Source organism: Arvicola amphibius, chromosome 3 (assembly GCF_903992535.2).
Source record: "Arvicola amphibius chromosome 3, mArvAmp1.2, whole genome shotgun sequence".
NCBI lineage: Eukaryota > Metazoa > Chordata > Mammalia > Rodentia > Cricetidae > Arvicola > Arvicola amphibius.
Genome location: NC_052049.1, coordinates 144,946,714 through 144,969,775, shown reverse-complemented (window position 1 = coordinate 144,969,775; position 23,062 = coordinate 144,946,714). Strand labels below are relative to the sequence as shown.

Below are 23,062 nucleotides of genomic sequence, written 5' to 3'. Positions count from 1 at the left end.
AATTATTATTTAATCCAACATTAAGATTTTATACAGAAAGTTTTCACAAACTCTAAAATGATTTTTTAAACTTTCTGCTTTTGAATATTTCTCATAACTTATTCCCATTTAAATTTTAATTAATTTTGTTTCTCATCTTAGTGCCATGTTTATACTCATGATTAATTCAATTTTAAATGTTTGTTGTATTCTTCCCTCATTGATCACAATTTGAATAGGTTTTGGTTCAATTTAATGATTTAAAATGATATTCATTACAATATATTCATTTTCTCCTTAATAAGTTTCCTTTTAAAATATTATCGGTACAATTAAGTACCAAGTAATTAAGTAAAAAAAAGTTTATTAATTTTAATGAATGGATTCTAGTCTCTAAGAAGTGAACTGCTTTAGCACATTGCCTTATATAGCTACTCGATGCCTTCTCTTCAAGTGTCATTGAAAAACATGGTTGATGGTCATGTTCATTTTTACTCTAAATTTTGATCCCAGATCATACTATTTATCTACAAAATTAAATAAAATATAATATTAAAATGCTTGTAATAGATTATAGATTTGTCATTTCAGTTTTTCTGAAGGTTTGACAAATTTAATAATAAAATTAAAAGCAAAGCTTACAATGTGATATGCAAATATGATACTGGGTTCTTGAACTCTGTGATAGGGTGTTGCCACAAGCATCTGCCATCTGTACACCTTGAGATATTAAAATACAGTAACAGGCACTGGCTTTGAAGAGCCATGAGTGTGTCCTGATTTCCTGGTAACATCGGTGGTTTCTTTGGAGTGTGCAAACAAACTCAACTTTCCCCTTATGTTTTATGGATTTGACTAACTATGGTCCTCATTCTTCCATGCAACACCACTTAAAAGACAGCTTTAGATCTGTAGTTACTTAGCAACAATCCTTACATTTTATTTCTTAAAGTTACTCATTTTAGCCAGTGTAGATAGTCACAAACTTGTGCATCTTAATGGAGGACTATGTGATGTATGTATTGCAATATCAAATTCAATTTACTTAACATTTATTGCTTCACTAGTATGAAGGTATTAAAAGTCACTTGCTCTTGAGAATATAAAGCACATAATAATATCTGTAGTCACCCTACCATGCAATAGCATATTAGCAATCCCGACTCCAGTTTAAACACAGCGTAGTACCCACTGCTGGCTTTCTCTATCCTTTCCTCCCTCTGCATTTCCTTGGCTAAGGCACCTCCATAATCACCCATTTTGGTGATGCTGACTCTATTAGATTCTTCATGTGTTAATTGCTTTGTTGTTGTTGTTGTTGTTGCTGCTGCTGCTGCTGCTGCTGCTGCTGTAACCCATAGCCCAAAGCAAAGTATCTAAGGAAGGGTTTATCTTGCCTTATTGTTTCCAAAGGGGAGTCTCCAATGACAGTGGAGGAATGGGAGCAGACACCTGGAGCAGTAAGCTAAGACGTCACCTTTGGTCCAATCATAGGAAGCATACAGGTCAAGACTCTGGATTTTCAAGGTCCATCCCTAGTGACACACTTTCTCTAGCAAGGCTGTATTGCCCCATAACCTCCCCAAGACCCAAGACAGTGCCACCATCTGGAGACCAAGTGTCTGAGCTTATGGTGGGCATTTCTTAGAATTCCATTATGTTATGGCTGAATAGTATTCCACCATATGTATGTACTACATTTTCTTTCTCCATTTATCAGTTAGGGAAACATATAATTTGTTCCCATTTCTTGGCTGTTGTAAATCGTGCTGCAATAAACACGGGAATATAGATGCCTGAGAAGCTGCTTTAATTTCCTATGGCTGTATGCTTTGTAGGGGGTAAAGGGGTTATTAGATAATGTGGTAGTTCTAGTTTTTCACAAATTTTTATTGATTTAATATTTGGAAATTTTATACACGATCTGGTCACACTCAATCTTTAACCTCTCTCATCCTTTTCCTACTCATTCCCCAAATCCCCAGGTCTCTACCACATCTTTCTGCAATTTTGTAAAAGATTTATTTACTTATTTTGTGTGTGTGTGTGTGTGTGTGTGTGTGTGTGTGTGTGTGTGTGTGTAGCCATGCATGTTCCACAGTGCGTGTGTGGAGGCAGAGGACAGCTTTCACAAATTAGTTCTGTGAGTTCTGGGGATTGGACTCAGGCCCTTAGGCTTGGTGGCAAGCACCTTTACCCACTGACATCTCACAAGCTCTACTTTCCTGTCTTTGGTTCTGGTGGTAGTTTTGCTTTGTGATGCACTGGGTCCCAACAGTAGATGAGGTGGAATCTTCTGAAGAATGTGCATGAATTTTGAAGCTGGATTGCCATGCCTTTGGGACACAGTCTACAGTTTTGTTGAAAATTCCATGCATTTCCCATACAGTTCTTCTATTCCTATAATTCAAAGACTTGGTCCTTTCACTTAGGGTCAAATTTCTCTTGCATTCACTTCATATATTTTAAATTTTTCCCATTGAATGAATGACCCATTTCCTCTTTCTTCTCTTCAAGCCCTTGTACTTTTGTTCTCCATATGATGTGTTCTTTTGGTGAGGCTTTTCATGAAAATTTCCATTTCCCATATCATTTCAGCCTGACTTTTCTTCCACAGTTCTCCTTACTGAAACCAACTTTCACCTCCTAAATTGACTTCTTTATGTCATTCACCTGTTTGTTTTTGTTCTCTTGGAGTACTTCATGATGTCTTTGTGTTGATCAAACATATTTCTTATTGTTCTTTTGTACTCTTTGAGGGTTCTTTTAAGTCACTGTCTTTTGAGTCCGCTCCTACGAGATTGGTGCATTTTGGAAGGCAGGTGTTTCTTTGCTTTTTGTGTTGTGTTTGTTTCTACACTGGGACTTTTGTGTCTGGCATTAGTGTTAGCTGAGATTTTTTTTCTTTTCTTCCTCTTCCTCACTTTTATCTTCTTTTTAATTCAAATTACCCATTTTATTTTTTGTATAGGGGTTTGCAATGTTCAGGAGAGATCTAAGGTATGCTGGCCTGAAATGTTGGGAACTGATATTTAGGCTTTTCAGGTCCAACATTAGTCTCCCCCTCAGTCAGCAAGTTCTGCAAAGTCAGCAACAGTGAGTCATGTCCATGGGTCAGCACCACTCTGGGCCATCCTTGCATATGTCACCTTGGCTCTGCACAGCTAGATACCCTACCCTAAGTCAACTCCAACCTTCTCCCCATTTCCACTGCCCCATCTAATATCGTGGGTCCTATGTACCTGGGTACCTTATGCTTGCTTAGATAAAGTTTCCTCAGCTGTTGCCACTTGTGGGTTCCGGTCAGGTAGGCAATCCAGTATGGATGAGGATTCATTCATCCGCCCTTTGCTTCTGTCTTCTTCTACCAAGTGTTCTAGATCCCCACTCACCTGGGAGTCCTTGGTAGTTCTGCAATTTAGTCCTTCTGGTCCACACTGTTTTTCATAACATCTATTTTGATTGTTTTTGCCACCAAAAGTATGCATGTACTCTTCTTCCTTATTTTTCCTTCATATTTTTACTATCACTTGTTATGGTTAATATTGTGGTAATAATGACTTTTATTGCTGTGAAGAAATATCTCATTATAGTTTTAATATACATGTCTTTGACCATTAGTAATGTTAGGCAGTTTTTTTACTTATTAACTATTGGTATTTATACCTGTTAACTCTTTTTTACTTATTAAATATTTGTGTTATTTCTGGTAAGTGATGTTTTCTTCTGTTGCCTACTTCGAGATCATGCTATTTGCTTTTCTGCCTTTGAAAATTGAAGTTTTCTACATGTTCTGGATGTCATTCCCTTCTCAGGCATGTAGTTAGCAAATATATTCTCCCATATTTTCTATTATTTCTCTATTTTAATTTCCTTTGTTCACAAATGTTTTGTGGAGTTTTTATTTTTGTAATACAGTGCCCTTTGTCTATATTTGAAGAGCTCCATTTTCACACATTAAATAGGAGAACCAAGTATTTAGTATCTTAAAAACTTACTGTTCATAGCTGATTTGTAGTTTGGGGTGTTGTCCAAAATCTCTTGCTCATTCTATGGTTCTGACTTATTTTTGGCATGCTTTCTTCAGCAAGTATTATATTTTGAGGCTTATATTTGAAACTTCTATCCAATTTGACTTGGATTTTGTGACTGGTAAGAGAACTATATTTCTAGAGCATTTCTTTTGTGCTCCTAGAGCTGGCTTGCACCCAGCTGGAGCCATTTTAATTGGTTGATTTTTGGTAGGTCAGAATCTGCTGAGGTGCTTCCTCCTCTCCATTTCTGTCCCTCTAGCCTTTGCCTTTCCACAGTGTTCCCTGTGAGGTTTTGTAAGGCGGACTGTATGACCACATAGCTAGATTATCTTGATAGAAAATAGAGGTGGAGGGTCTTGAGGTTTTTTTTCCCCTCCATCCCTGCTTTGTCTAAGACACGGTTGGTTTGGGAGCCCATGCTAAGTATACTTGCTAGTTCAAGTTTCAGGAAAAGTCAATTTGGAAAAAGTATGAAGAAATTAGAACATGTGAGATGCTTGGATTTTTGAAATCAAAGAAAGGACTATGGGTCCTTTGCAATTTCATTTATGCCTTCTCTCTTCGCTCATAATTCATTTTCAAGTCCCCATTGAAGTTATTTTTAAAAGTAAGCTTGCTTACTTGTATAGATCTGGTGTTTGCTTAAGTTATAAAAAAGGTAAAAGCAAAAATTTCATGTTTGCACTAGGCACTTTGGAACCTATATTATGCAAGTAATGTGGATAATCCTTATTCTTGAGTCTCCTCTGAGTTGCCATACATATGTATCATTTAGTGCTTTTTTTTCCTTCACTTCTTCTGTTAATTTGTATTATATATTCTCTACTAGATTTTTCTCACTTTTGCCAATTAGTGATGGTTTAGTCTTTGTAAATAATGTACAGTGTGTCTTGTTAAGTTATCAAAGAAAAATGTAATACCTTTCTTTACATATTCTAGATCATTTGGAATATAGACATGAAGTTGGGATTTTTTTGTGTAAATCAATTTTTAATAGTAAGCTCCTGAAATCTCTAGGATAATTGAATTCTTACTTTCAGTATGCGAGAGTGAAGCTATCGGTTAGAGTTGAGGGGAGAAGCCCTGTTTACACTACTGCAGACATCACTAGCAAGAGTAGAAAAGAGTTGCTGCCGCTTAGGATTTTAGAACCTAGTGCATGTAAAATCTTCTCTAGCCTAGTTGATTTATTGCAGAGAGAGTCATTTCAGTGACTTTTCCATTTGACTTATGACAAATCGAAGTGGTTGATATACAGTTACAAGCTATTAGTTCTTACTTAAGCTGTTCAGGAATAAGGGCCAGAGACATTTGCTCCCCATATCAGCTAATTTTGGGGTTTTTTTGAAACCTATTAGCTCATAATTTTTGACAGGTTTTTGCAGACTTAGAAATATATATCTCTTAAGTCATCGTTTTCCTTGATTTCTATTACACAATTATTAATAATTTTTAGTTGTGTTTAATTTTATTCTAAATACTTTTTATAAATCACATTAACCTTTATATCTTTACAAAATATTTTATTTCTTATGCCAGAAAAAAATAAATCTTCCTGTCTCACTTTACATGATTACCAGGAAGTCAGAATCCCTTTAAATGAAGCACTTTGAGAGTGCTGGTAGCAGCTAAGTGACTGCAGATCACTCACCCATACTTATTAGGCAAATATGCTCTATAAAGATATCTTGCTAGCTGGTTGTATAGAGGAAACCAAATAAGACTCAAAAGAAAATCCTGCAATCGTGAACCATTTTTCTGAAAAAAAAAAAAATAGGCATTGATCTTCAGCATCACAGTGGACCAACTTTTCATTTTTTAAAAATGTTTTTACTGATTTGCACTATGCATGGGTGGTGGTTTGAATGAAAAGGGCCCACATATAATGATATATTTGAATGCTTGCTGCCTGGTTAGCAAAACTACTGGAGAAGGACTGGAAGGTGTGGCACTTAGAAAAGAGTAGGTGTGTCCTTGTTGGAGGAGGTGAGTCACTCATAGAATCTCCAAAAGCCTGGGACAGGCCCAGTCTGGCTTTTTCTATGCCTGCTGTCTGTGAATCGGGATGTTAAACTCTCAGTTACTGCTCCAGTGCTATGCCTGCCTGCTTCCTGCCATGATTACATGAACTAACCTTCTGAAACATTAAGCATGCCCCCACTTAAGTGCTTTCTTTCATAAGAGTTGCCTTGTTCATCATGTCTGTTCATGGCAATAGCACAGTAGCTGAGATAACAGGCTTTGACTTGGTACAGTTATAAAGATTAACATCATGATCTCATTCATAAAGAGGGTTTTACAATCCTTCTCACAGATAAATCTGTAGAATAGGTACTTTCATTATGTATATCTCTATCAGATACTTTTTCCCAGTAGGTCACAATGAGAGGTATTCTCTTTTCAGAATTTGTATTGTATTTCATATCAAATTTAGATATGATATTTCTATACTTCTTCTTTGCTTAAATGTAGTCATTGTGGTCATTTTCTAGAGCACAGTGAGCATGCAGTATGTTCAGGTCAAGCTGAACATACATCACTTCTGGTCAATGTTCTGTACCAAGACTAATCCCCCTACAGAACAGCTCATGCTATGTTGCCTTCTGCAGCTTTGTAGAGCTCATATAATTTCCAGACACTGAGTTGAGGGACAGAAAACAGAAGTCTAGGAAGGTGCCAGACTTGGCTGGTCACAGATAAGTTTGCTGAAGATGTATAATCTAGTATCTAGGTCTTGACTTAGTCTCTTATCTGTCACACAAGAAAGACTGGTATTTGTTCTACTCTCAGTATGATCGAATCACTCACTGACTGAGTGATTTCAATTACTTTTCCAAACAAAATCCTATGAAATGGCCTTTTGTCCATTTTCAAAGTCTAAAATAACTTGTTACATGAGAGTTCCTGGTAAATTAAAATGACTATATATATATATTGGTTAAAAATAATATTTTGGATAGTAATGTTTCTTTATTTCAATTGTTTTCTGGTCAAAAAGTACTACCAGACCATGTCAGAAATATATTTTAGAATTTGTTTTATAAAATATGAATTATTTTTTAAACCTTTCTTTCATCAATATTTATTAAACACGGTACTATAAGTTAACACTCATGGATGTGAATTGAAGACATCACATACTTGAGATCACGAAGACTATCCTCAAGACACCACGTGAGGTGGTTTTCTCCTGCTTTCCTCTTCCCCTGGCCCGACAACACTCCATACATAGGAAGGCAATGGGAGAAGCCAGGGAAAGTCTGCTTCCCCTAAGCCTAGCTGCACTGCCTTTTACAGCTGATCTCAAGAATATATAAGACCATCTTATATAACTTTAGGATGATCCAGTATCGTGCCTAAATGTTGTATAGGAGTACATAAAAATGGACTTGCTCTCCCATGATTCTCCCTCAAGCTGTCCTGTCCATAGGGAGAGAGCTGCACTTCGTTTCAAGCAGACCCTGTCACTGGAATTCCTGTGCTGAGCCTGTTACACCACTCCTCAGTGTCAGAAAGCCCTGATCCCTTTTATCTACTGCTCCATGTCCCTCAAAAATGCCTTTCTGCAGGCTAATTCAAGTTTTACAAGGTTGGGGACTTCCATCTTACTGCCAATCGCATTAGAAGTTGTCCGGAAGTGTGCTTGGCACCGAAAGTGCTAAGCCAATTGAACCATTCTCCTTTTCTTCAAATATGATGCACTCCAGCTTAGAGGCCTGTTTTTAAAGGTGTTTCTTTCTTAGTCATATTGAACATTGACTATTTTTGTTGTTGATGTTAATTTTTGCTGCTTCTGTCTAAAAGTTAATTTCAGGGACACAGATACATATAACGCTCTGTTCTCCATTCCTGTCTTTCATCATTTCCTAGATAGTCTTCTCTTCCGCTCTCCCAACACCTTCATTCTTCAGACAGTTTCTACAATCCCACCTTTGCCTGAATGCAATCAAAGAAAAAATTAAGACTCCCTTGCTATCTTTGGTTTATAAACAACTGTGGAAAGCATGTTTAGATTTGCCTTTAATTGTGGAAATGACTGAGATGTTGATGTCCATTATCCTAGACTGACATGGAGATCGTCAAGTTACAGAACTGCATGTATTCTGTTGTTATTTGTATGCATTATCATACTTTAGAAATGACACACGTATTTATGCATTTCTAAGTGAAGTGCTTAATTGCTTCCTATTTTCTTTGATTTCTACTAAAACTAAAGCAATTTCATAATCTATTAGTTTTCTAAAGCTATCTCATACTTTTCTCTTTAACAGGTCATTGCCATAGTGATGGATATGTTCACTGATGTGGATATTTTCAAAGAAATAGTAGAGGCATCAACCCGAGGCATCTCTGTATATATTTTACTTGATGAGTCCAATTTTAATCATTTTCTAACTATGACTGAAAAACAGGGTTGTCAAATTCAACGTCTCAGGGTAAGAATTCTATTTTTTTTTTCAAATACCCTTGCTTATTGTTTTCATTCAATTCAAATTTGAGTCATGTGAAAATAAACTAGCCAAAAAATTAAAAGAAAAAGATAAAACAATGGAGACCTAGTTATGTTTGGAAGGAGATTGGAAGGCCTGTTTGTTCTGGAATGTGCCTCTTGAGAGGATGTCTGGGTATTCTTCGGAGTTCGTTGCCACCAGCAACAGTTAGTGACTCTGTCTCACTAACTGTTCAGAGATGCAACTCTGAAACCTCTGGCAAGTGATCCTGTAATTCGATATGTGTTGCTTTGTCAAATCACTTCAATTAGTGCTTTCATTGACATTTGACTTATGTCAAGATTTTTATGCTATTATAGTCAGAAAGTATTTCTCATAGTGAAATCTAGTATCATTTATGAAATAATTCCATGTAAACAAAATATGTTCATTTAAACTGTGTTAAAAATATTTTGGAATGGTTATCTTTCTTGAGTATTTAATTGTAGGGAAATATTTGCAATTTTCTTAATGAATTTTTATGTGTTTTAAAAGTTTGTTTCAATTAATTGTTTTAGTGCCAGGCAGTAGTAGCCCACACCTTTAAACCTAGAGGCAAAAGCAAGTGGATCTCTGTGAGTTCAAGACCAGCCCAGTCTCCAGAGTGAATTCCAGGATGTCAGAACTGTTACACAGAGAAACCCTGTCTCAAATCAATCAGTCAATCAATGCAATGTTTTTGATGTGTTTACACTGTTATTTATTTGCTTTTCAAAATGTCTCCCTAGATGTAATTTTACTTTATGTTTTCATATAATTGTAGAACATTCGAGTGCGGACAGTAAGAGGCCAAGATTATCTTTCAAAAACAGGAGCAAAATTCCACGGGAAAATGGAACAGAAATTTTTGTTAGTTGACTGCCAGAAAGTGATGTACGGTTCTTACAGGTAAGAATATAGTGTTTATTTTAAGCATTTTCATACTTTCAAATAAGTTATTACATTGAAATTTTAGCAGAATCAACTTAGCTGTATCTTAGAACCAAGGTAAAAGGAGGCTGGAGGGATGCTGAACACTTGTTACTCTTACAGAGGACCTGAGTTTGGTTCCAAGCACCTACCATAGAAGGCTCAAAACCACCATTAACTCTAGCCCTGACGGTGATCTAGACCCCTTTCTGGCCTCTTCTAGAACTGCACTCAAATTTAAAAACTCACACATGGATACATACACATAATTATAATTTATTTTTAAATCCATTTTAAAATTTGAAAAGTTAAGAATCTATAGCGTGGAGATTTGGAGACATGGGCCTTGCTAACATCATGTGACTTAGGCTGTAACTTGGCTTCAGGTTCCTCAGCAACATAGTAAGGGTCTTAGCTAACGTTTAATGTGCCTTGCAACTCTAAAATAACCAAAGTGGACTAACTCCTGCAAGGCTAATGTATAATATGAATCAAGATACAATTACTTACAGCCGGGCGGTGGTGGCGCACGCCTTTAATCCCAGCACTCAGGAGGCAGAGGCAGGCGGATCTCTGTGAGTTTGAGACCAGCCTGGTCTACAAGAGCTAGTTCCAGGACAGGCTCCAAAGCCACAGAGAAACCCTGTCTCGAAAAAACCCAAAAAAAAAAAACAAACCTAAAAACAATCACTTAAGCCAGTTCAGGTAGTGTATGCCTGTAATCTCAGCTTGCTGGAGGAGTGTCACAAGTTTAGTGGCAGCCCTGTCTACATAGTAAACTCATGTTTATAGGGTTTATATGGTGATAGCAAGATCCTGTCTCAAATACCAAGACAAGAGCTGGAGTTATTACTTAGCCCATAAGGGTGTTTATTTCCAATCCTGATACTTTAAGTTTGATCTCTAATACTCCGGTGATAGAACCAATACTCACAAGTTATCCTCTGATATCCACATATACACTGTGGTGCATGCATACATATGTATGTGCTTCGTGCACACACTTACATGCACACAGACATTCATGCACATACATATGAACAAAATAATCAATGAATAAAATAAATATCAGATACCTATAGAAACAAAAAAATCAATGTAAAATAGTTTCTCAAAAGAAAAATAGATTTTAACACCTTGAAAAGTCCACCAGGAGATGTTTCTGTAAGATTGTTCAGTATCTGAGAAAATCAGAATTGCAACCATATGTTGGTCAGGTGTAGAATGAAGAGAGGCTGCTTGTTGGTTTCCAGCCACTTAGCCCCGAAATAATCACACAGAAACTATATTATTTAAAACTCTAATTGGCCAATTACTAAGTGTGTTGATAGCTAGCTCTTACATCTAGAATTAACCATTGTTAATTATCACGAGGCTTGTGACCTACAGGCAAGGTTCCGGCATCTGTCTCGGGCAGGGCTATATGGTTTCTCTTCCTGCCTTCTTTCTCCCAGCATTACATTGGGTTTTCCCCACCTACCTAAGTTCTGCCCTATAACAGACGAAGCCAGTTTCTTTATTCATTAATGGTAATCACAACATACAGAGGGAAATCCCCCATCAGTCAGGCTGATCTGAAGTGAAGGCATTGGCTAGTAATTGCTCAATAATATCTGATAATGCATTATTTCTGAATTTGATACCAGTGTTTTTATATAAACAGGCAAATAATAACTCCAGGAAATGCTTCTAAAACGCAGGTCACTAAGTTATTATAGGCCCATCATAGAAGACATTGGCATGACTCCAGAGAGCTATGGAAGGGAACAGACCAATCAGCGGAACCTTTGTACTTTGATAAATCTAAACGTCAATAAAGAAATCACCTTGAAGTCCTGAGCAAATGGCTCAACTTGCACTTTCCTTTGTTTATATGAAATTAGTGTAATCATAGGACACACTATATGGCCTATCTGTGCAATTTCACCTTCCAAACAATAATGCTAACTATTATTTTAGGACTGTCTTTTAATCGTTATTTTCTGCTTGTGTTTGCTGTAGGCTCAGGGAACTCCCCCTCCTTTAAAGCTGTGTGGTGTTCCAAATGAAATCTTGTAAAGACCAGAAAATATAGCTAGTACTTGAAATTAATGAGTCATTTTAAAGTATCATTATATATGTATATATTTGTTCAGACATACTTAATTTTAAAGAGTTTTTAATTGAGTTTTTAATTAAGACAGACTTTACTTATACATGGTATTTCTTATTTAAGTACATCCAGTTGCTCTGTTTTCACCCTTTGACATGACGTTTAACAATATTTTAATACTGAATTTGCCTCTTTGTTGTGCCAATAGGAATTGATAGTGAAATGTTTTGATGACTGGAGCTGAGCTACTTAGGTTGATATGGGTAATTGATTATATAATTGAGTAAATGTTCTTAAATTTTTAAAAAAGAAAAGAATAACCAAATTAAGCTAAACCAAATCTAAAAAGTCCTTTTAACCCCAGATCATGGTGAGGAAGGAGGAGAATATAGAGTCTCTAAGAGCAGAGCATATTATGGGTTAGTAGAAACCCTTTTCTAGTAAGTCCATTATCTATATTATTTCAAGAACCTTTTAAATACACTTTTTTTTTTTTTTTTTTTTTTTGTTTTTCGAGACAGAGTTTCTCTGTGGCTTTGGAGCCTGTCCTGGAACTAGCTCTTGTAGACCAGGCTGGGCTCAAACTCACAGAGATCCACCTGCCTCTGCCTCCCGAGTGCTGGGATTAAAGGAGTGCGCCACCGCCGCCCGGCTACACTTCTTCTAAAAATCATCAGTTGTCAATAATTATCATTTTGTTTTCCATTTTCCCTGTATCATCCGTTGTACTGAGAACTATTATATAGTACACTAGAGTATATTTTCTTCATGGAATGTCTCCTGCCTGGACCCTCACCCTCCCTTAAATCATTCCTCATCTTCCTGTTTGTTTCCTTAAATGATTTTTAATTTCTTTTACCTTTTGAGATTATTCAAAATTACAGCATTTTCTCCATCCCATTTCTCCCTCCAAACCCTTCCATACACCCTTCCTTGCTCCCTTTCAAATTCATGGCCCCTTTTAAAAAAATTACTTGTTGTTACATGCACATATGTATAAGTACATGTATATATATATATGTATATATATATATACATATATATATAGCTAACTACATAAATATAACCTGCTCAGTCTATGTATTGTTACTCGGATATGTATTTCCAGAGCTGAACTTGAGTAACCAATTGGTGTGCTCTTCCCTGGGGAAGGCTGTTCCACTCTCAGCATTCCTTAGTTACCTGTAATACTGTGTAGGGTTGAATCCTCATGGGCTTCGCCTCATCTGTTTTAGCCTGTCTATTGCTGATCTTGTTCACCTCCTGCTGAACCAAGCTCAGGTCTCCTAGGTGAACAGTAAGGATGTTTAACTGCTAAGCTGTCTCTCCTGTCCTCTTTGGCTGAGTTTCATATTGTAAAAAATATTCCAAAAGTTCTTGTATAATAGTTAGGAACCACGTTAGTCAAAGCCTAGTTGTTTCTAGTTAAAGGAACTTGAGTCCCTTATACTACAGTGTGTTGTTTTCCCATTTTCCTTTTGCACCCTGGTATTTGTTTCTTGTTTTTTCCTTGTTTACTTCCATTTTCTCATTTCCTTTCCTTTTTTTCTTTTCTTTCTTTAGTTCTTTTTATCCCCCCCCCCCATTTTTTAGACAAAGCATTACTTTATTGCCCAGGTTGCCTTTGAACTAACGAACTAGCTATCCCATCTAGGTTGTCTTTAAATTGCCAGTTTTCTAGATCTTGACTGGTCAATGTTGAGATTAGAGATGTGTTCCCCACATTCAGCTGACAAGTCTTCTTTAATTGATAACCCCTCCCATGGAAGCCATTGGGTTCTAAAGACTCACCATTTGTAGAGATGCATAGAATCTGCAGTTGTCACAGCCACACGTGTATGACAAACAGCTCACAGAACGACGGCTCATCAGGAAAACACGAGCATTTACTAGATAAAACACGCATATTTTATAGTCGATGAGTATGAATAGCTTTTTTAACTTTGTATCCCCACGTGAAATTTTAAGGGATATTTTGGAGATATTTCTAAGGTATTTTAAATAAATTAAACTCAGAAAGGCTTTTTGTTTGTTATAGACAGGACCCCCAACTTGAGCTCCTCCTTTGTCTTTTGTCTGCTGACTGTTAGGTTTGCAGTTGTCAGCCTCTAAGCTCCACCAAAAAAGAATTATTCTAAGCTCCTACTTTTTGAATATTACGACCTCTGCAAAATTTACAAGACTTTCACTAAAGTTGGTGTCTCCCAAGGTGCCATTTTTAGTCAGGCATGAAGATGGTCACCTCTGAGATTCATGCTACAACCAATATACTTCTACTACATGAATCTCATGGCCTTTACTTTTTAACCACCTGCCAGGAGCCCAGCTTTTTGAGGCACTTTTGGTATGTGAATTAATAACTACACCCATGACTGACGTATGCTGTCCTGTTAGGAGGAGAGAAAGTGTTTTTAACCCAAGTTAAATATAATAAATATAAATAATATATAATAGCAATATAAATAAATATCAAAAAGAAACATAATAAAATAAACAAATAATATGTTTATATTTTTTAAAAAATATATAATATATTTTAAAAGGTAAATAATATTAAAGATATGCAGTCCAAAGTATAATTGCTGTTTTCTTTCTTTAGCTGCCCTTCATTCTGGCCTTCAGATGCAGTTATTCATTTCTCCTCGCTAGGTCTTCTGATACTGATTCCAATCTCCTAAATTGTCTCATTAAATTGATTTTTCCAATCCAATTTTTCCAATTGAATTTCTGTTACGATCTCTCCCTGTTTTATTGTGACTGAGGTGTATTTTCCACCCACCAACCGGTGTCCACTTTCCATTCCTGTCCCTATTCTGCCAGCAGAGTATTATCACCAAGTCCTTCCACATGAGAAGTCCATTAAAACTAAGTCAACTGAGCATGAGTGAATTGCTTCCTTTTCCATCACAAAATTAATAGCCATTTCATTTTTCTTTCTTGTGTGTACACATGTGTTAGCAAGTTAGGTGCGGTTTCCTGGGTAGTCAGAGAACCTCCTTTCCTCCCGTGCCTTCCTGTTTCCTGGTTTTGGTGTGTGTGTGTCTGTGTATGTGTGTGTGTGCGTGTGCGTGTGCCTGTGCGCGCGCGTGCGTGCATGCGTGTGTGTGTGTGTGTGTGTGTGTTAAAATAACATAACTCATTGGCCTGGGAGTCATCCTAGCAGTCAACCTGTCTCTCACTCCCCAGGGCTTTCCAGCAGGCTTGGGTTTTTTTGTTTGTTCATTTATTTGTTTGTTTTGTGTTTTGCTTGCTTGCTTGTTTTCCCCAATCACCACCTTCTCTTCTACTTATTGCTCGTTTTAGTTGACTATGCAGTTTTCAATACTTGAGTGACTTTTCCCAGTGCACAGTTACTGATGACAGTGTGTTATGTGCAATCCAGACTAGCAGGGCGTATGCCAGGAACACAGGCTCAGATACCAGCATAGTCTGTGTTTCCGGTGCTTTGATCCATGTTTGCCAAATTCCATTCTCCCTTATTTTTCTTTCTCTGTGTCTTTCTGAGTTACTTATTTATAGATCAACTTGAGATAGAAATTTTCTAACTTTTACTGTGCTGTTCATTTACTTCCACTATAATCAGAATGCATATTTTGGTAATTCAAATCTTCCTTTCTTTGTTAAGGCTTGCTTACCAAGTAAAATATTGGTTTAAAGATGGTCTGTCCTGGAAACATTTTTATAGACACTAGGAAGCATGTACATTCTGCTTTGCTGGATATTCTAGCTGTTTTAGTTATGTTTTGTTGTTCTGTATTGTTTTGCAACTCTCTATTTATAAATCCATTATTGAAAACAGCTACTATTTCTTGTATTTTGATCACTATCTTTAAGTTGTGTCATAATTTGCTTAACATACTTCAAAGATTTGATGCATGAATACAATTATTATGAATGATGATATTTACTCATTAATTATAAATGTTATTTTTATTTTAACCAACATGATTTTCTTTCTGAATTAAATTGACCCTTTTATCATTGTATGGTGTCTGTCTTTCATAACATTTCGAACTCTGTTTTCTCTGATACCATGATGCCATTTGTCATTAGCTGTCATTTTCAGGATACTGCTTCTCTTGGATAGCTCCTGTCTCTCTTTAGATCTGAAGGGAGCGTTGAAGACAGCCAATGCTTTGGGTCTAGGCTTTTTATCCATTCATTTGATTTATGACTTTTGGTTGGAGAGTTGGAAGTGATTTTTACCAATAAGGTTACCTCTGCCATTGCTGATTTTGGAGCAAGCTGGAACTCCTCTCCCCTCCCTGCTGCTTTCTTTTGTTGTGTTGGCATTTTTGTAGGGATACGTCTTGATTCTCTTCTCCTGACTTTTCTTGAATTCTCTCGATACCTTATTTTTGTTTTGTTTCATTTTGAGATAGGATTTCAATTTGTAATCTAGGCTGTCCTGGAGTTCATGGAGCTCCTTCTGCCTCAATCTCCCAAGTACTAAGGTTTGCAAGAATAACCTACCTACCACCTAAATGGAGCATGGTATCTTAAGATTCTAGACTTAAATGATTCATTATTGGCACTCGTCATATACAACACCCTCTAATATAGTTCCCACTTCACCATTAGTTTGGTTTATTTTTTTTAATATGTTGGTTTTTTTTTTTATCCTGTGACCATTCTTCTTCTAACTGCTATCTTTTGAATAGTGTATAAAGAAGAAAGAGAAACCAGTGTGTGCAATAACAGCTTTAACTGAAACATATATATTTTCTGCCAGTATAAGCATTTCTGACTTTTAGGTTTTTACTTTGAAAATATATATGATCACTGGTTATTAAATATTGTATGTATCTTCAGTATATCGCAGAGATAGATCTCAACAGGCTATATGGGATAGATTTTATATGAGATAAATTTTATGATTGGGGACAAAAAATATGATTGCAAGTCTTAGGCAAAAACTAATCTATCCAGGATGAAACAGAAAACATGCTTGGTGTGGTAGCACTTGCTCTTAACCCTAGTGTTCTAGAGGATGAAGCAGGAAAATCCTAAGGCCAGCCTGGGATAAAAACATATGAGAGCATTTAGGGCAGGCAAGGATTTGAAGTTTATTTTAAATAAATTAGAAAGTCCTATATCAGAACATGAGATAAGGCAGTCTTTATTTTGTAAGGATGATTTTTTTTTGTTTTGTTTTTTGAGACAGGGTTTCCCTGTAGTTTCTAGAGCCTCTCCTGGATCTAGCTCTTGTAGACCAGGCAGGCCTTGAACTCAGAGATCCGCCTGCCTCTGCCTCCCGAGTGCTGGGATTAAAGGCGTGCGCCACCACCACCCGGCAAGGATGATTTTTTTATACTATGTCTATTAACAAGTAAGAAAATAAAGAAGCTGAGATTCAAATTTACCTTATGACATTTTAACTTGAGCGATGTAGAATTGTGGGAATTTCTGGAATCAATGTGAGCAGAATCTGTTTGTTTCTATTAGTTCTGGGAACCAGAATATCCAGAGGTGATTTCTTGCTTTGTGTGGACCACTAAACGGATGCTTGAACGAGTGATTTAAGTAAGGTTAAGGTAGAAAGAGCCTTGTCTGGGTGAATGGCCCAAAGCTGTGCTTGAATCACTGTCTCAGATAGGACTGAAACAGTGACAGGTCTGGGGGAATGATGGGGCATAGAGTTCACAAACCGGATGTGAGAAGCTGGTGAAGCTGGTGTATGCTGCAAGCCAACACTGGACCTTGATTCTGCACATACTGAGAAGCTCGGCTCTGACAGTGTAGATTTGTAGCTTTTGCTTTGTAAATAACACAAGTCACCCAAAGTGACAGAGAAGCACGGAAGGTCCCTCCCAAATCCTACGACAGCCTTGTTGCTCGTTCAGATTCACCTTTGCAACACTCAGTTGAATATCTTAACCTTAGCCTACAGTTTATTACAGCATTCCAGAGGAACATCTAATATTCTTTTTTCTAAACTCAACTCTCTGAATTATTTTAGTTCATAAACTTTGGGGTTGTACTTTAGTCTAATGTTGTTCTCCTTATAGTAAATTCAATCCCTGATCTTTCAAGTATGTACTACCAGCAACCACTAGAGAAATGATCCCAAACACTTCTTTCTCGTGCAGTTTATTTAAATTCAGGGACAAGTCCTAAGCCACAAGCTTTCCAACTTACCTACATGCCTCGCATTTCCTCATGTCACTTCTTTTTACCATATAACTATAATCTGATGTGTGTATGTGTGTGCGCATGCGTGTGCACGTGTGAGAGTGTGTGTGTTTGTGTGTGTGTTTGTGTGTGTGTGTGTGTGTGTGTGTGTGTGTGTAGGACTAAACAGGGGCAGTTACTGCTTCCTCTGCTTTTCACTGTGTTTCTTCTGAAGACTCCCACTTTCTCTGGGAAACCCTGCATACCTGCTAATTTAACAAATATTAACATATATTCATTACTAACTATTTTCAGCATTGCTTCATTCATAGCTTCAGTTTGATTGAAAAAAGAAATTCTTTCTTTAAAAATTATTTTCATTTTTCTACTTTTGATCTCATGTCAAAAAATTCTTTCTTTTTTCTTTTTTTTTTTCTTTCTTTTTTCTCTTTATTTCTTTTTTCCGAGACAAGGTTTCTCTGTGTAGCCCTGAATGTCTAGGAACTTACTCTATAGGCCAGGCTAGCCTCAAACACACAGAGATCTGCCTCCACCTGCCTCCTGAGTGCTGAGAGTAAAGGTGTGCACCATCACCTAGAAAATTTCTTTGACTGTTGATTTCTGTTTCATTAATCTTAAGTCATCCTGATGGCTCATGCATTCGCATAAAGAGTTCCTAGTAAATATTCCTCTCATACTATGAATTCATGGGAAGAAACACATAAATTTAGCATCTCAAAATGACAAATCCCCAATGTATACAGTGTCATTTGTAATATCTTATTAACTTTTACTCAGAACATTTAGGAAATATTTATATTCGTATTTGTTTTCCCTATGTAAATATTACATTCCCCATGTAAATACTATGACATATATAAATATTATATTCCTTCAGTATAGAGTGCTTATCTCACTTTGCTTTTCAATAATCTTGTGTTATATACATTCTTTGATATAAATAATATTAGCAATTTCGTTTTAAATTTTTAAATTGTGACTCTATTTAACTTAGGTGCTCAGAGCCCAAATGCAAAAGCTGATATGAAATTTCAAGATTTCCCTCACTTCAAAACTATGTAGGAAGAGGGATTTAAAGTTGTATTAAAATATGGTGAAATCGTTATAAACTTTAATTTCACAGAAGTTGTAAACCTCCTTCAGAAATCCCAGTAGGCATTTGAAATGGCATGTTCTATGAGGAACATTGTCATCCTGTGTGGACTGAGTTCAGTGAGGTCTGTGCATCAAGCACTGAGGCAGCTGCCCACGGTTGCTCTATTTATAGCTCTCTGCATCCCAGATTACAATGAATAACTCACAGAGATAAGACTCAAAAAGAACTGATGCTCAAATTCATGCATTAACACAGATCTTCTGTGCTCTGTAGCATGTCAGGGCATTGCCACAATGATGCTATCCATGTTTTCCGTGTAAACATGAGGAAGGTAGACCCCGCATCGTGTGTAAACATGAGGAAGGTAGACCCCGCATCATGTGGCTACAGCTTTACATCCAAGTCTCTCATGTTTCTCTCTAACCCTGGATGTTCCCAAACCCCCTGGGTTTGAATATGCAAATTATATATATATTTTTTTGTTGTTGTTGTTTTTGAGACAGGGTTTCTCTGTAGCTTTGGAGCCTGTCCTGGAACTAGCTCTTGTAGACCAGGCTGGTCTCGAACTCACAGAGATCCGCCTGCCTCTGCCTCCCGAGTGCTGGGATTAAAGGCGTGTGCCACCGCCGCCTGGCTTATAATTTTTTTTTAGCTCTATCACATTTTGATAGATGTAGATGCAAAATATACAACCACTTTTTTTTCTGCTTTTGGAAAATAGTATACAAATTTTTGAAGGGACTTAAAACCAGATGGCAAGTAGCCTTGTTACTTAAGACGACGTGTATGTATTTATTAGTAGTTATGATAAAAATATTCTAAATTATGCTAACCAAGAAAATCAAGAACAAGAATTCTTCTGTCATTTTAAAATAACATTTGCAGTGAAACTGTATGGTGTCATTAATCCTTGACCAAAATTAAGCTTCTTGTTTTTCTTCTGTTTTCAGCTACATGTGGTCATTTGAAAAAGTCCATCTCAGCATGGTCCAGATCATCACAGGACACCTTGTAGAGTTATTTGATGAAGAATTTCGAACACTCTATGCCAGGTCCTGTGTTCCAAGCTGTTTTGCTCAGGAAGAATCAGCAAGGGTGAAGCCAGGCAAAGCTCTGTGGGAAAATGGCATTTACCAGCGATCCATTTCTTCATTAGCTTCTGTGTCCAGCCAGAGAAACCTTTTTAGTAGACAAGACCAAATTCATAAAATAGACTCTAGTTACTACAAAGGCAGAGGGATATATACCCTAAACGAACATGACAAACACAGCGTTAGAAATCACGGATACAAGCCTCATTTTGTTCCAAACTTCAGTGGCCCCAATACAATTCGACACTTTCAGCCCAATCAGATCAATGAAAACTGGAAAAGGCATAGTTACGCTGGGGAACTCTCAGACACAACGCCATACCAGCTGCTCAGCAGAGCTCTGAATCGGACTAACAATGGGCCTGGACAGTGGAGAAGGCCTTCAGACACCCTCAGTGTGGCATCCTCATTACGGGGAGGCCAGGCAAGCCAGAAAACCATACCTGCACAGAGTTTTGCTGATCGGCTTGCCCAGAGGAAAACAACCAATCTTGCAGAACGGAATTCAAATGTGCGGAGGTCATTTAATGGGACAGATAATCACATCCGTTCTTTACAGCAACGGATGCCGACTCTGGAGAGCACCACAAAGTCTTTCCTGCGCACCTGGAGGATTGACTCCTACTTAAATGATAATTCAGAAGCCCCACCTGAATCAGATGGCTCCATCTTGGGTGACAGGTTCGAAGGCTACGATAGTGCAGAAAACGTGAAAGCCAATGCGGCCTATACTCATTCGAGGCTACGTTCCTCACTGGCATTTAAACCAACTTTACCTGAACAAAAAGAAGTCAGCAGCTGTACAACTGGCTCCTCAAATTCCACCATCATCGGTTCTCAAGGAAGTGATACACATAGTGAGGTCCAGGAGAAGTCCACAAATCTAATTCCCGTGACAGAAAAACCCTTGCTGGAGTCAATCCCCAAGCTCCCAACACAGTTAGAGTTACCAAAAATGCACAGCTTGCAGGTTCCCGAAATGCAACCAGAGATCTTAAACCGAACAATGAATGGCCGAGCAGAATTAAACAACTGTATATATACAAACCTGTGTGTAAATAAGCAGACAGAGAACATCAAAAGCCAGCAAAGCGAGAATCTGCTCAAAAGGCGAAGTTTCCCGTCCTTTGACCACTCAAAAGTGAATTTAGAGCACGGCAATAGCAAGAATTATGTGTATAGTACCCTTACCAGAAATCGGATTAGACAGCCGGCAAAACCCAAGGAGGATGTGCTGAAGAGTTCTAAGAGCATGCACAATGTGACCCACGGCTCGGATGACGAGGAAGAAGAAGAGGCTATCAAGAGAGACCCTCCAAGTGGCCCGGCCACCAAATCTATTTCCATTGCTGCCTTGCTTGATGTGAATAAAGAGGACCCCAACAAAGAACTTACTTCTAAGAAGGATGTTAAAGGCTCCCCAAGTTTTTTGAAAAAGGGTTCTCAGAAGTTAAGATCCTTACTTAGTCTCACTCCAGATAAGAGAGAAAATCTATCCAAGAACAAGGCACCCGCGTTTTATAGAATGTGTAGTAGTTCTGACACTTTGGTTTCTGAGGGTGAAGAGAATCAGAAGCCCAAAAAATCCGAGCCCAGAGTTGATTCATCTCCTAGAAGAAAGCGTTCCTCCTCATCAAATTCTCAAGGCAGCATCCACAAGAGCAAGGAGGACATAGCAGTTAGCGCATCTCCAGGGGTAAATTCCCACGCAGAGGAAAGTAGGAGAATAGCATCTTCTCCCCGACCTGTTGAAAGGAGGCTTTCAGAGAGAGCAGGAGATGCCTCTGCCCCAAGATTTAACACTGAACAGATCCAATACCGTGATTCGAAGGAGATCAGCGCAGTCACCGCCCCTCAAAGACGGCCAACCTCTTCTCCAGTACTAAAGTCCAGCGAGCTTCTGAGATCTCATTCAACTAACCAGAGAGTTTACAGTCGATTTGAGCCATTTTGTAAGCTTGAAAGCTCTATTCAGTCAGCGAACAGCCTGACAAATACCCATGCCAACCGCCCAGAAGTCAAAGCCACAGCAATGGGCAGCAATTATGGCAGGTCCAGCCCGATGCTGAATTACAAGACCGGTGCTTATCATACATATGCCCCCAATGAAAACAAGTTCCGAGGATTTATGCAGAAGTTTGGGAATTTCATCCACAAAAGCAAATGAAATACTTTCATTTCAAATTGCAATTGAAATATAAAACGAATGTGGCTGTAATATTTATCCAAAGAACACTGCACAGATTTTTGTGCCATGCTGAGAGTGTTCTGTATTAGAATTGGTGAACTATGTAGTAGTATACAGAAAAGTTAATGTTTGGTGGTAAAATTAATTGGACTTGTTAGCAGACAAGGGACTATTCCAGTAAATATATTAAAAGGTTGTTTGTAAATGGTGATAGCATTAAAAAAAAAGGATGGGATTTGTTGTTTTCTATCTACTAAAAATCTTAAGTATTTAATTAGAAGAAATTTCAGGGAAGAGACTACATTTAGATTTTTGATCATTTTTTTCCAAAGTCGTCACTTAAAAATACTTCATATTAGTTGCTGAAGGTGCGTGGTTGATCGTCAGTTATGATTCACCAGACAAGCTTTAATATATATAATTCAGTTTTAATAAAGGAAAGGAAAGGGAACTTACAAATCCAAGGTTCCAGTGAGGAGCGCAGGAAAACAAAGAGCAGGCAGGCCGCAGGCCTGCAAGATTTTATAAGTCAATATTAGCCTAAGGGGGACACGCCTTACAAAACAAGGTTTTTGGCTAGGCTTCCCCTTCAACTTGCCACTGGTGCTTTGTGATATAATTTACAATTTTGTTTCCATTTTTTTCAGAAATATAAGAAAACAGAAAAAAGTCCTTTTTGTTGATCAATTTTGTAGAATAACTTGATATATTTTATTATTTCAGTATCTTTACTATACAGCATTGCACAAAAAAAGAGTGTTATTTTAGTTATGTAGGCCAGCGTGTTTTATTGAGCCCGCGGTGTGTTTGCACTTAGATACATCGGCCTTAAGCATCAGCCTTGTAAAGTACAGACACGCGCACAGGCTTTATTTTCTAACTCTCAATAACTGGGCAGTGTTCTGCTTTGCACTTTGTCATCAGCTGTCCATTTTTATAGGCATGCCTTAATTAAAATTGAAAGGAAGTGAACACAATATAGGAATCCTCCCTTTCCATCTATAAAAACCTTCTAAAGCTGTAAGATTCTGCCAAATCTTGTGTTAGATTG

General features: G+C 37.5%; 1 protein-coding gene across 1 annotated transcript in view; it reads left to right on the top strand.

Moving 5' to 3' along the window:
* Positions 1-21,990, top strand: part of Fam83b (family with sequence similarity 83 member B) — a 51,400-nt gene extending 29,410 nt beyond the window's left edge. Inside the window, exons 2-4 of the mRNA XM_038321135.1 lie at positions 8,285-8,449; positions 9,267-9,391; positions 19,683-21,990. Of these exons, the coding sequence (XP_038177063.1) occupies positions 8,285-8,449; positions 9,267-9,391; positions 19,683-21,990 (2,598 nt within the window). The remainder of the gene's footprint in view (positions 1-8,284; positions 8,450-9,266; positions 9,392-19,682) is intronic.
* Positions 21,991-23,062: the final 1,072 nt, after the last annotated feature.